The sequence below is a fragment of the Typopeltis vanoorti genome, chromosome 19, assembly GCF_054136105.1.
Source record: "Typopeltis vanoorti isolate ZY-2024b chromosome 19, IOZ_Tvanoo_1.0, whole genome shotgun sequence".
In the NCBI taxonomy this organism is placed as follows: domain Eukaryota; kingdom Metazoa; phylum Arthropoda; class Arachnida; order Uropygi; family Thelyphonidae; genus Typopeltis; species Typopeltis vanoorti.
This window is the reverse complement of record NC_143567.1, coordinates 73,033,690-73,046,751: the sequence shown is the minus strand read 5'-3', so window position 1 is coordinate 73,046,751 and position 13,062 is coordinate 73,033,690. Positions and strand designations below refer to the sequence as shown.

At 37.9% G+C, this 13,062-nt stretch overlaps 1 protein-coding gene across 1 annotated transcript in view; it reads right to left on the bottom strand.

Annotated features, from left to right (window-relative positions):
- The window catches only part of LOC150096245 (recQ-mediated genome instability protein 1-like), a 115,965-nt gene extending 112,396 nt beyond the window's left edge, over nucleotides 1–3,569 (bottom strand). Inside the window, exon 1 of the mRNA XM_090409398.1 lies at nucleotides 3,305–3,569. Coding sequence (XP_090265524.1) covers nucleotides 3,305–3,412 — 108 coding nt within the window. The 5' untranslated portion in view covers nucleotides 3,413–3,569. The remainder of the gene's footprint in view (nucleotides 1–3,304) is intronic.
- Between the last annotated feature and the right edge of the window lie 9,493 nt (nucleotides 3,570–13,062).

The following is a 13,062-nucleotide window of genomic DNA, read 5'->3' as shown; positions in this document are numbered from 1 at the left end:
TCTCCTTAGCCCAGTCCTCCAAACTATCCAAATCATCCTGCAAAATTTTGACAACCTGTGCACTCACTATTGCTCTACCCAACTTTGCATCATCAGCTGAACAGTTCCTCTCAGATACTTTCCTATATCGTTAATGAACAAATTAAACAGTAGTGGTCCAAGAACAGAACCCTGAGGCACACCACTGGTCACAGGCTGTGTTTTGGACTCTACTCCTGAATAAACCACTCTCTGATATCTCTCCATCAACCACCCTCCTATCCATCCACATATGCTGCAGTTTACTGATTAGAATTCCATGTGGTATCCTGTCAAAGACCTTAGCAAGGTCCAGTAAGATCACTGTAAACCCATTACCCTTATCCAGTTCAGCCGTCAGCGTGTTATAAAACGTGAGCAAGTTACTGAGGTCTGTTAATGACAATAACAGAGAACTTCTGGTCATGAATATTGTGACTATTGGGATACTATAATGATACTGTAATTAGATTATGTCTTTATATAGATAAAATTCAGATTCAAGATTGACAGATTAATTTAAAGAGAAAACTGTCAATAAGCATTTTGTAGTGATCTAACCTGTTTTCACATAGTACTATCATAATATCTTGTATACACCCCCTGAAGGTATGTGTCAGGAATTTGATGATGAAATATAAACATTGAAAGCAGTTTACATCAGCCAGCCTGGATGCAGAATAGCTTTAGCATTTGCAAACTGAAAGTGATATGCTAGCAGCAGACACTACAAAGCCCAAAGTTAGTGCACCTGAGATGCTTGTATACACACACACACACGCACACTGCAGCAGAATACCCCACAGTCCTCATAATTAATTCAGAAAATATTTATTAAAGGATGAGATATTCATCCTTTAATCAAGCAATAAAATCAGTAAATAACAAAAATAATCTAAGAAAACTGTAATTGGCATTCTCTGTATGGAAATTGAATCTATCTCTTAAATTGATGCTAATCTCTGTTGACCATAGAATTATAATGTCGATAAATTTTATTAACATCTTAATGCAGTTGTTGCATCATTTTTCACTAAGTGATAGTCATATCGTACCAGTAACACACATCTCTGATGTATTTGTAACAGTTATTTAAGAATACATCTCTGATGAATTTTTAAATAACTGTTAAATACAGTTTATTTTTACCTTAAAAAACAATCCCATCCACAAAAGGATGGGAATATCTATAGTACATAGGTATCATGCATCAGTTAAATGTCAGTTAATCCAGAAACCAAAGAATCTACTTTTTTCACTCCATTTCAAGTAGGCTAGTCACACATGGGTAATACAAGCACTTCTATTACATAGTCACAAGGACATCATAACATTTGCGTCTAAGTGGAACACCTGAATTTCAGTGCCATTTAAGATGGGAGGTAAACCTTTGCAACAAGGTTCATACAAAGTCGTAGGGTTTTCTCTTTTGCAAAACTGGCAAATTAGCAGTGGACACAAGATCACATGAAATTATTATTATTATGATTCAAGCCTCCATGGAGTCAAAAGACTCATCATGGAGGACCATCCTAGAAAACACACACTATCATACCACTTCTTGAACTCATTGGCCATTCGCACTTTCACCACTCTTTCAGGCAATGCATTCCACAGTTCAACCACCCTCCACACAAAGAAAACACTCCTCATCCCCTTGCTCACAGCTTCCTTTCATAACTTCGATGGATGGCCTCTTGTCCTCGCTGTTCTGATCATATCACCTTTCCTTCTTCTATCTACCAAGCTCTGCAGTCCACAGTTAACTTATCCCCTTCAAATCCTGGAGACCAAATTTGAGAACAACAGTCCAAGTGTGATCTGATAAGGGCTTTATACAATGGAATGACGACTCTTATCTCTGCAGGTCAGCATCCTTCGCAGTATTGCAGCAATCCTCTGGGTCACCTTCGCAATATGCTCCCTAAATTTCAGGTTTCTATCACTCATCCCAGATCCCTTGACTCCCCTACTTCCTCCAACAGAGTATGCAGCCTCCCATTAATGTATCCCAAACTTCAACACTTTACATTTAGCTGCATTAAAATGTCCCCCCCCCATTTATTTGCTCATCTGTCCAGTTTATTCAAATCCTCTTGCAGGGCCACTACATCTGCACTATTACTAATAACCCTTCCCAGCTTCACATCATCCGTAAACAACCGAATATCCCCCTGCAATCCACTGACAATGTCACTGATATAAAGGTTAAACAGGTCCAAGTACTGACTCCTGTAAGACCCCACTTATAACCCTCTGACTCCTTGATATTGTCCCAAATACAACTCTCTGATAACTATCAGATAGCCAATACTGCAGTTCACTATCCTGACATCTAAACCCTTGTGCTGCAACTTAAACATCAGCTTATCATGTGATACCCTGTCAAATACCTTTGTAAAATAAAATAAAAAAAATGGCAGAATACATTTCCCTCATCGACTGCTATTGTCATTTTATTATAAAAAGCAATCATATTACTAAAGCGAGAGTGCCTCTTAACAAATCCTTGTTGATTTGTTAAGATTAACCAATCAATAATAGAATACATGTGGGAAGGAAGTCCCCACACAATTCACAACTTAGGAAATTAAACAATAAAACACCTACAGTATTTTGCAGACTCAATTACATAACATTCATACTGATTACATAGGAAAGATCACAAATCTTTCAACATTGTTTTATAATAGCAAATCAATTGTCATTATTTAAACACTGCTTTTGTATTTAATAACAATAATAAAAAAAAACAACTTTAGACCTTCTTGTAGCTTTCCAGTTCTATTACAATGCTTATTACATGTTATATCTTATAGAAACTTAATCTAATTTTAAAAATAATAACCTCCAGAATAAACTAAAATAAAAATATGAATTCACGTCCTTAATTTAAAAATATCATTAATGTTATTTGAAAAAGCCTGCTGGTTGGATAGAGTGGGGGGAATTGAAAGGGCCACATTTTTTTTTTTTAAATCATTTAGCAAAATGTGGACATTTAAGAAAATGCCACATCTTATTGAAATAAAAACTAAATGTAGTATACTCTGTACGTGACATCCATTAAAAAACTATAAGCATACACAACGCGGAATTTAAAGTAATTTTTATTTATTTATTTTATCACTTCAGCTGCTGCCACCAATCTCAGGTTTCGTACAAGTCCCCAACCCTTGCCTAATTCCAATTGAATTAAACAAAAGGCGGTACTAATGCGCTACAGGTTTCATACACTTTATGGATGCAACTGCGATTAAAAATGTCCATTTATAATAATACTTGCTTTATATTCCTGTAAAAGCCACTCTAAGCAAGCTGCAATCCAGTCATTTAAGACAAAAATATACTGCTGTTCGAGCCAAAGTTTTAATTCCCGAATGCGGTCCATCATTCATATCAAATACAATGAATACTTGACAAAGATTGAACGTAATACTTAAAATCTTAAATATCAAAAGCTTAAATAAAGAAGTAATCTTATGTGCTCATAACTATTAAACCGAGATGACAAGTTCCGTTTATTTAATTTTCGAGCCATTTTGCGTAGATCGCGCAACGCAGTCTTCATCCCTGGCAAACGGGCATAGATATATACTTGTATTTGGATCCCTAAAAACAGCGATGAGGTATTTTTTCGGGTTTTGTGGTGTGGATCATAAAAAAAAATAAATAAATAAATAAACAATAAAAAATACATTTTTGGATAATTCTAATTTTGCATAAATTATATATGTGTGTCGTGTAATAATAATTTACACGACAGATAATGATGAACATTCATAAATTTATATTTACAAAATCCTAGTGACACAATTTTTCTGCTTCAACTTGTAGCATAATTGGATGCGATGCGTACTATTCGGTTAGGGAAAATATGAGTTCGAATTTCGTCATGACACGAGGATTCTTTATGTCGACTTTTTCAATTGAATATTAGCAACGGTCTAATACGGAGCTATGAGTTTGAGAGGGAAGTTCTTTGAGTGGAGAGTTATCGAGCTTTAAGCTCTCACTGGAAGGGCAGTGAGATTAGCTGTGTTCAACTGAGCATATAATTGACTTGGGTCTTTTGTATTTGTAGAATTCTGCTTCATTGTAGGCTGAAGCTTGCTTGATCAGTGGGTCTGGATGATGACTTGTCTTGATTAAGAACTTTTCTGCTAGCTCATGAAGGAGGGGTGTGATGTAAGGAGTGTGAACTTCTCTGTGAATCTGGGCGCTTCTAATGAAGCATGAGGCATCCAGAATCATTCTCAGGCATTTATTCTGTATCCTCTGCAGTTTTTGAATCTTTGTATCCGAGGTATGGCTCCATGCAGGAGATCCGTAAGTGATGACTGGACGTATTACCATCATGTATCTGAGTAGTTTGTTCCGAGTATCCAGTTTGCTTCTTCTGTTGATCATGGGGTAGAGTTGCGCGGTTACTTTGGATGTCTTTGAGCTTATGTGTTTTATATGACTGGTGAATTGGAGTTTTTTGTCAAGCATTACGCCGAGATATTTGACTTCAATTTGCCATGGAATCTTGACTCCTAGCAGGTGTATGTCCTCCTTAGTCTGGACCTTCTTTTTAAAGAAGAGTATGGCTGAACTATTCTGGGGGTTTGCTTGTATCCTTCAGTCCATCAGCCACTTGTTCAGCGTATGAATACTGATTTGGTGTCTTTCTTCTGATTGCTAGTTTGGGGCTGAGAGATCTTGCTAATAAAGCAATATCGACTGCATATAATGCTGTGATTGTTTAACTTGGGTTTTGAGGGATATCAGCTAAGTAGATTGAAAATAGCAGGGGCTAAAAGTGAGCCCTGAGGCACACCTGCTAGGATCTTGCATCAGGTTGATATAGCTTCATTTATTTTTACATGCAAGTATCTATCTTTAAGGTATGTGCCAATTATTTTATTAAATTGAATGGTATATTGAATTTGATGAATTTACAGAGAAGACCCTGATGACACACCTTATCAAAAGCCTTTGCCGCATCTAAGACTGCACGCAGCTGTGTGGAGATTCCAGTTGAAACCTTTTGTAATATATTCGACCAGTCGGCGTATTTGTTGTACAGTGCTATGGTTTTCTGAATCCGAACTGCTCATTTGGAATAATACCTAATTTATCCGTTGCTGATTGAGGCCTTGTAAAGACGACTTTTTCTGCAACTTTTCCAAGGCTGGATAGAAGACTGATAGGACTGTAGCTTTCAGGGAGTTGAGAATTCTTTCCACTCTTTTTGATTGGGGTGATATCCGCCATCTTCGAAGTTATGGGAAAGTGCTTGAATCTGAGGATGGCATTGATTATGTTGACTAGATGCACTATGGCTTTTCTGGGGAGTAATTTGATTATTCTGTTTGTGATTCCATCTGGATCTGGAGCCTTGCTGTTGATCAGATGGGTTCTAATATTTGTAACTTCAGCTGGAGAAGTGGGCGTGATAGGTTCTGAGTTATCCTTTTGCTGCTTAAGACCCGCTTGACTCGGCGGTGAATCTTGTAGATAAGATTGATGTTCAGATTTTCATAAGCGGGGTTACACTGAGTTTCCAAGCTGTCAATTAGAGCTTCAGCTTTTTCTTTATCTGTGTGAGCAATTCCTTTCTTGGTCTGTATTGGGGGTATAGGTTGGTTTTAGTGCTGGGTGTTCTCAAGAATTTCCAGATGGAGTTGACCTCTGGATTTAGATTAGTCAGTTTGGTCTCCCAATCTTGATTTCGATGTTTTTGCAGAGCTTCACGGACTTGTCTATTTAAATTATTCAGAGTTGTTTATCTTGTGGGACTCTTGTATTGCTACCTCTTTCTGGCTTTGTTTTTTTAATCTGATTAGGTCCATGATTTCCTCAGGGATCCGACCGCTAGGGTGAAAGACTGTGGTTTGGGTAACTGATGCTATTGCTTTTTTGATTTGGTGGGTAAGGTTGTTTACTGCCATGTATACTTCCTCTTTATTGTGGATAATAAGTACTGGGCCGATGTGATCTGAGAGAGTTCTGGAGAGCTTCTCTCACAAGATATAAAAGAGTGCAGAGAAGAGAATTGCTCTTGTGTACCGAGCTTAAGCAGAATGGGGTTGTGATCAGAAGATAACTCGTTTAACGTTTCCAGTTGATATTGGTATCCGACGTTTCTGAGAAAGGCGATGTCGAGTACATCTGAGCCTTCCAGCTGAGCTGTGATGGGTGGGCTCTGTGGGTCCGGCTATAACAATAGAGTTTCGAGTTGAGTAATGGTTTAGAATATACGACCTTTGTCATTGATTGTGGAGCTGTACGAAGCTGTATGCTTGGCATTAAAGTCTCCAGCCATGATGACGGAGTCCAAGTCAAATACCAGTAATGGAATGCTGGATTGTATACAGCATAGATTTTGATACTGCCAGCATTGTTTGTATGAACTTAAATAATACCTGTTATCTCTAGGTTCTTGGTTTGTGGATTGGTCAGGACGTTGTGGCTTAGATAGTTTTTAATGTATACGGCTGTACCCCCTCCACTGGTGATGAGTCTGTCTGTTTTCTACAATATGTAGCTCCGTAATTTAGGATTATTAGCTTGCCTGAGTTGTGTTTCATTTACTAAGATTATATCAAGATTGTATCTGTGAGTGAACTGTTGCAGTTCCAGGATTTTTTTGCTCAGTCCATTTGCATTCCACGCAGTTATGATAAGGGAGTTAGGCTTATATTTCATTTTATTCGTGACTGAGGGCTGTCAGAATTCAATGGGTACCTTGCAGGAATTCTTCGTGGAGGATGGCGTAGGATTTATTTTGCTGAATTCCTGAATCATGGTCAGTTTGTGGCCGTTGAGTCCTCGGATTACTAGTGAGGCAGTTAGTACTGATGGAGCTTGTGAGTTCGTTGGAGGAAGTATCCTTCGCTCGTGCAGCCTCAGCATATGTTTTGCCCTGGTTTCAGGTTGTTTTCCTTCCTGAGTTGTCAAAGTGTAGGTTGTTTGGACTGGATGGCGATCTACACGGTTGCCCAGAGTGCCACTGCTGGGAGGTGGATGGGTGGCTTTTGCTGATCCGAGATTCTTTGGATGTGCTACACACCATTTATACACATTTCGTGTATAGGCGGAGATAGTAGGAATTCGGGCATGTTAGAGCCATGCAATGCAAGATTCACGGATTACCTCCGTAAATTGTACAGCCTAAAAGAGCGCGGTTTTCAAGCACAGTAAATAAAACACATCTATCCACATCGAGATTCAATCAATCATTCTAACAGGATGTGGAGACCATATATACAGTATATATATATATATATATATATATTATATGAACATTCTAAGTTATAAACATTGATTTTTGTGCCACTTAATTAGATGCGTTAATTAACATGTTTGTTGAATATTTTTCTGAAGAGTGTAATTATTATTATTATTATTATTACTACTTGACACATCCAGGGAGTCCAAGGGCTCATTACGGGAGGACATTCCCATTCCACTCCGCCAAACACATTCATTCTCTCCACCACCACCACCCAACTCTCCCACTGCTACCATCAACGCTATCCACCGGCCATCACAAACAACAGTATTTTTATATGTAAATTGCGTGTGTTCTGATGGACGATTTGTCTGTAAGTGGGTTGAAAAACCCAACTTTCCATTAGAAAAACCCTGCTACCTCCGTATGGGATCGGCCAACTCTCCTTTAATCGAAAACTCCATATAAGGATTCTCTCGTCACGAGAATCGATCCCACACCTTTTCCAATTGAAGGGCACATTGTTCCCCTGTTCTTCCAATTGTACTATGGAGGCACTTATACCTCTTCAGTATACATTTATTATTATTACATGGACAACTTAATGGAGTCGATACTCATCAAGAGACAGCCTAAACATTATGCCAAACACTGTCCAATATTGGCGCAATACCTACTATAATTTGAATTAATTTCATTCAGTCATTGTAACCGCAATGCACCTGGCAAGCATTCCACTCATTCACTACTCTCAAAGCATGAAAAATCCTGACATCTTTGTTAACGATACTCTTGCTGTTTCCAAGGATGACCCTAAATCTCTCATCACCAGACGTCTCTTCAAGAATTTTCTATATCAATCCAGTAAAAAATTTCATATCACCCGTTTTCCGCCTATCAACCAATTTCTGTAATCCACAAATCTTAAGCTTAAGGTGCATTTTATAGACCTGCAATCAACTTGGTCACTTACCTCTGGATACTGTCCATCTACTCCTCATCCCCCTAAGAAATCCAGGTGACCAGATATGTGTGCAATAGTCAAAATGAAGACGTATTAGGGTCTTTTAAAGATCTCCTTATCTTCTTGTGAGGGTCTTCAGTAAACAAATAATCTGAGCTGTTTCAGCTACTTTTGCAATGTGCCCTCTAAGCTTGAACTCCCTTGTCACCAAAACTCCGAAATTCCTCGCTTCATCAAAAAAAAAAACAAGTATACACACCTGGTGATATTGTCACTTAAAATTCATAACCTTACACTTTGTCATGTTAAACTGAAATCCATTCTCCTCCTCGTTCCATACTGCCAGTCTCTTTAAGTCTTGAAAAATGTTAACATCACTAGCCGATTTTGCATAAGCGACAATGAATATTTCCCCTCAGATCATTTCCTATATCATTAATGTACAAATCATATATAGTAGTTACCCAAGTAAAGAGCCCTGTTGCGAGCCACTAATCATAGTCGTTCTACTGGATCCCAATACCGAATAAATTAACAGTTGTGAATTCTCTATCAATTAACCTCTTATCTGCATCACCAACTTCATAACCATCTCCAATTGCTGCAGTTTATATATGAAAATTCCATGCAATATCCTGTCAAAAAGACTTCTTCAAAAGGCAACAGTATCACCATATACCCATTACCTTCATCAACTCAGCTGTCGCTCTATTATAAAAAGTAATTTACTGGGCCATGTCCTCCGTTTCACAAAACCATGTTTCCTCCCATGTAGTATGCCATTAATAACTACCCATTCATGTTTTCTTTAACCAACTTCTCTATATCGTAACCACCACTCCTGAGATGAAAAATCGTAAATAATTTGCTACCTATATCATGAGGCATCGTTTATGCAATGGAAATATTCCTCCCTATTTTTCTTGGTTTATCCTTGGGATAAACCCAGAGTTTACACTTAGGTGCATCACATTGCAAAAGACCATGTCCTCCACCTTTTCTGGATCTATAATCTATAATCTATTTCTATAATCTACATCACTGAATGGGTGCAAGAAACGATTCACTGTCATTAATTTTAGTGTTTTACGAACAAGTCTATCTAAATCGACTTGTTTCCAGTCAATTATCCCTGCTATGTATCTGATAATAGGGATGTCCCAAGTATTGAAAGCTGTTAGTGTTGCCTCCATTCAGAATGAAATGTAGAAATTTTCAAATTCTTTTCCGATATTCATACATTGTTTCTTTTGGATGTCTGAACTTAAATATCGTCTGTCTCAAGAATGCCTAGATATTTATAAGAAATCTTGAGAAATTCATCAACAAAAGAATTCATCCGCAAACGTGATTCCTTCGTTGCCTATTGTTTTCCTTAAAACTATGGAGAGTGTTGTACATTTCTCAAGAATCCAAACTCCATACAAATGCCTTTATTGAAGATTTGGACTGTATTGAGCGGTAACTTAATTTCCAAGGATGATTTTCCGTTCAGCTTGCGATCATCCATCACAACAAATGAGATATATTTCCTGCTTATTTAGATGTTTGAAATCCAACGCTAGTTTTCTTTAGAATTAATGTTAGAAGAAGGGTGCTAGAATGAACAACAGCGGTGATAATCAGAGGATCAGGGAAACTAAATTATAATGGAAGGAATGACGAAAATATGTGTGTAATAGTGACAATGTCATGTAACTGTGTTAATAGAGGAATTGCCATTTTCATGGAAATGACTGCGAGGAAAAACGATTTCGACTTTGTGTTCGTTCGGGTCGGATGCATTAAACATATGCAAAGTTGTCTGCATATATATGTGCATATATTAAGTGCCTCCGTAGACAATTGGAAGAACAACGGTACATTGCGCCCTCCGATTGGAACAGGCCTAAGTTCGATTCTCGTCGCGACGGGAGGAATCTTTATCTGGACGATTTCAATCGAAGGTGAGTTAGCCGATCTCATACGAAGTTAGCAGGGTTTTTTCTCCAGGAAAATCGGGTTTTTCATCCCCCATACAGACAAATCGGCCCTTCAGAACAGACGCAATTTACAGACAAAAATACTAGTTAAGGAGGAGATGGAGGTAGATGGCATTGATGGAGATGATTCGTAGTAGAGGTTCAGTGTAGTGGTTGAGACAGCTGTAGGTGTTCTCCCGCGATGAGTCTTCGGACTCCTTGGAGGTATCAGGAATAATAATAATAATAATAATAATAATAATAATAATAATAATAATAATAATAATAATAATAATAATAATAATAATAAGAGTGGTTTGAAAAGGTCTCGGCCTAACAATGAAAAACAAATTTTTAATTTCAAAATTATTTTTATTTTTCAACATAATCTCCCTTAATCCCGTAACATACCAATTAATTAAAAATCAGAAGGCGGTCGTTTTTCTGTCAATTTTTTGGGCGAGTTTTGGGCGAGGGTAATTTGCTGGATCAAATTCATCATTATTTGAAAAATAATGATGCATTTGTGCAAATGTAAACGAAATAGCCGATTCACGCCGTTGGAACTTTTTTCGGCTGAAAGAAAATAGGCACAAGATTGTCTAGCGTCTATATTCGGTTGTATTTATATGTGAAAACAAAATTCAAAATCAATTTTGGTGCAATAAACAAAAGACGTGTCACAGACGTTTTTGTATGTTAAGGGGTTAAGACTAATATATTTATTCCATCGATGTACTAGCGCCATTATCCTCAGTAAGATCTGCAAAACACCCCTCTACAGCTGCAATCACCTATTTATTTGAAGAAAAACGTTGACCAGCGAGGAAGAGTTTTAGTTTTAGGAAGAGAAGTCAGAGGAAGCGAAATCTGGGGAATACGGTGGATGTTCCAACAATTCATGGTGCAGATCCCTTAATTTTCCCATTGCCAAAACACTTTTGAGGGCAGGTGCAATGTCCTGATGAAAGATGATTTTTTTCTTCTGCAAACCGGATAGAGGATCGGAATAATATTCCCCGATTATTGTTTTTACCCTTTTCAAGATAATTGATAAAAAAAATCCCTTTAGCATCCCAAAACACCGATGCCACATCTTTGGCACCCACATCTTTGGTGCTGAACAACCGGCGTCTGTCCACTGTTTTGACTGCTGTTTGGATTCTGGTGTGTAATGGTGAATCCAAGTTTCATCTATAGTATTACATCGACGCACAAAATCAGTTTTATTTTTGTTATAACTCTCCAAGCAATGTTCTGAGATTTTCATGCGAGTGCGTTTTTGATCTGCTGTCAGCAAACGCGGCACCCATCTTGCGCAAAGCTTTTTCATTTGCAATTCTTCATGAAAAATTTATCATACACGATCTTTTAAAATGCCTATAGTCTCAGAAATTTCACGCACTTTGACTTGCCGGTCATCCAATACCATATTGTGCACTCGATCAATGATTTCTGGTGTTGTTACACTTTTTGGACGTCCTTCACGTGGATCATCTTCAAGGCTGGTACGGACATATTTAAACTCGGCACCCCATTTCTTAATCGTCGATAACGAAGGAGAAGAGTGCCCATAAACGTTTATGAACTTCAAATAAATTTCTTTTGGCGTTAAACTTTCTTTTACAAAGAATTTTATAACCGCACGATACTCAATTTTATCCATTTCAAGGGATACAGACAACACTTTGGCTCCAGAGAGCTATACAAAACAAACTGCTTAATAGAATGACTTGCAATTTCACACGGATGCTTATAACAGATGTACCAACTTAAAAAAATCCTGCCGATAGTATTGCATCTATGGTCGAGACCGATAACTTTTCAGACCACCCTCGTATAAGGCATTAGAGAAGAACAGAGATCTGCAAGTTGTCCAAATATGTCACACAAACTACGGAACAAAAGAACATGCAGGTAGCTTATTACTGTATGTCTATACACGTTCGGTAGAGTACCAAAGACAAATGGATACAGTTTATTGTCTTGGTCAATGTGCAGGAACTTCACATTGTAGGCATTAGTGAGATCTAGCCATCAGAATCAGACATATTACTGGCATCGAGTGTAAAGAGTACAGCATTATAGGAAAGATAGATAGGATAGAAAAGGAGGGGCTATGCTGATAATGAGATCAGATGACTTCAATCTAGTCAGTCTTGAGACCTATGATTGTAATACTAGTAATAATTTTAATGTGTTATACAACATTGCGCTCACTGCTACCTCTTCACTAGGTGAAGAAACTTGTGCATATGAGGAGGAGCAGGTACTAGATCTTCAGCGCAATCTGGATAAGAATTCGGGAATAGGGACTGATTGGATATCCGCACGGATGCTAAAAGAGTGTTCAGCTGAACTGGCTATTCGTTTAATCGGACTATATACCATGCCATTTGTTGTGAAGTGGTATCTAACAAGATCAAATAAATAGTGGGAGATTGTTAGAGACCTGGTGTATCGGTTGCTAGTGACGAAGAAATGCATCATCAATAAATCCGTGCGAACAGTGTAATTATAATGAAGGACTTTATGGTGAGAACAAAACTAAATATATTGAGCTGTTGTGAGACAACTTCCTCAAGCAGCATGTGACAGAAGGAATTCGTGATCAACAAGTGCTAGATCTGAGTATATTGTCAGAGGGTGTTTCATTTAGAGACATACCTATTCTGCCTCTGAATGGTGACAGTGATCATGCGGTACTCACTTGAGAAGTAGCTAAGTTTATGTCTCTAGAATATGTCCCGAGAGTTCGAAGAATAAATAGGGTAGGAGCCAAATGGATGTGTAATCTTATCAATCAAGAGATTTTTAAGAAATGGAGAAATGGATGATGTGTGCATAAGAATGATGTTTGCTATGAAAGTTATAAGCAGCAGGCCAGAAGAATCACAAAT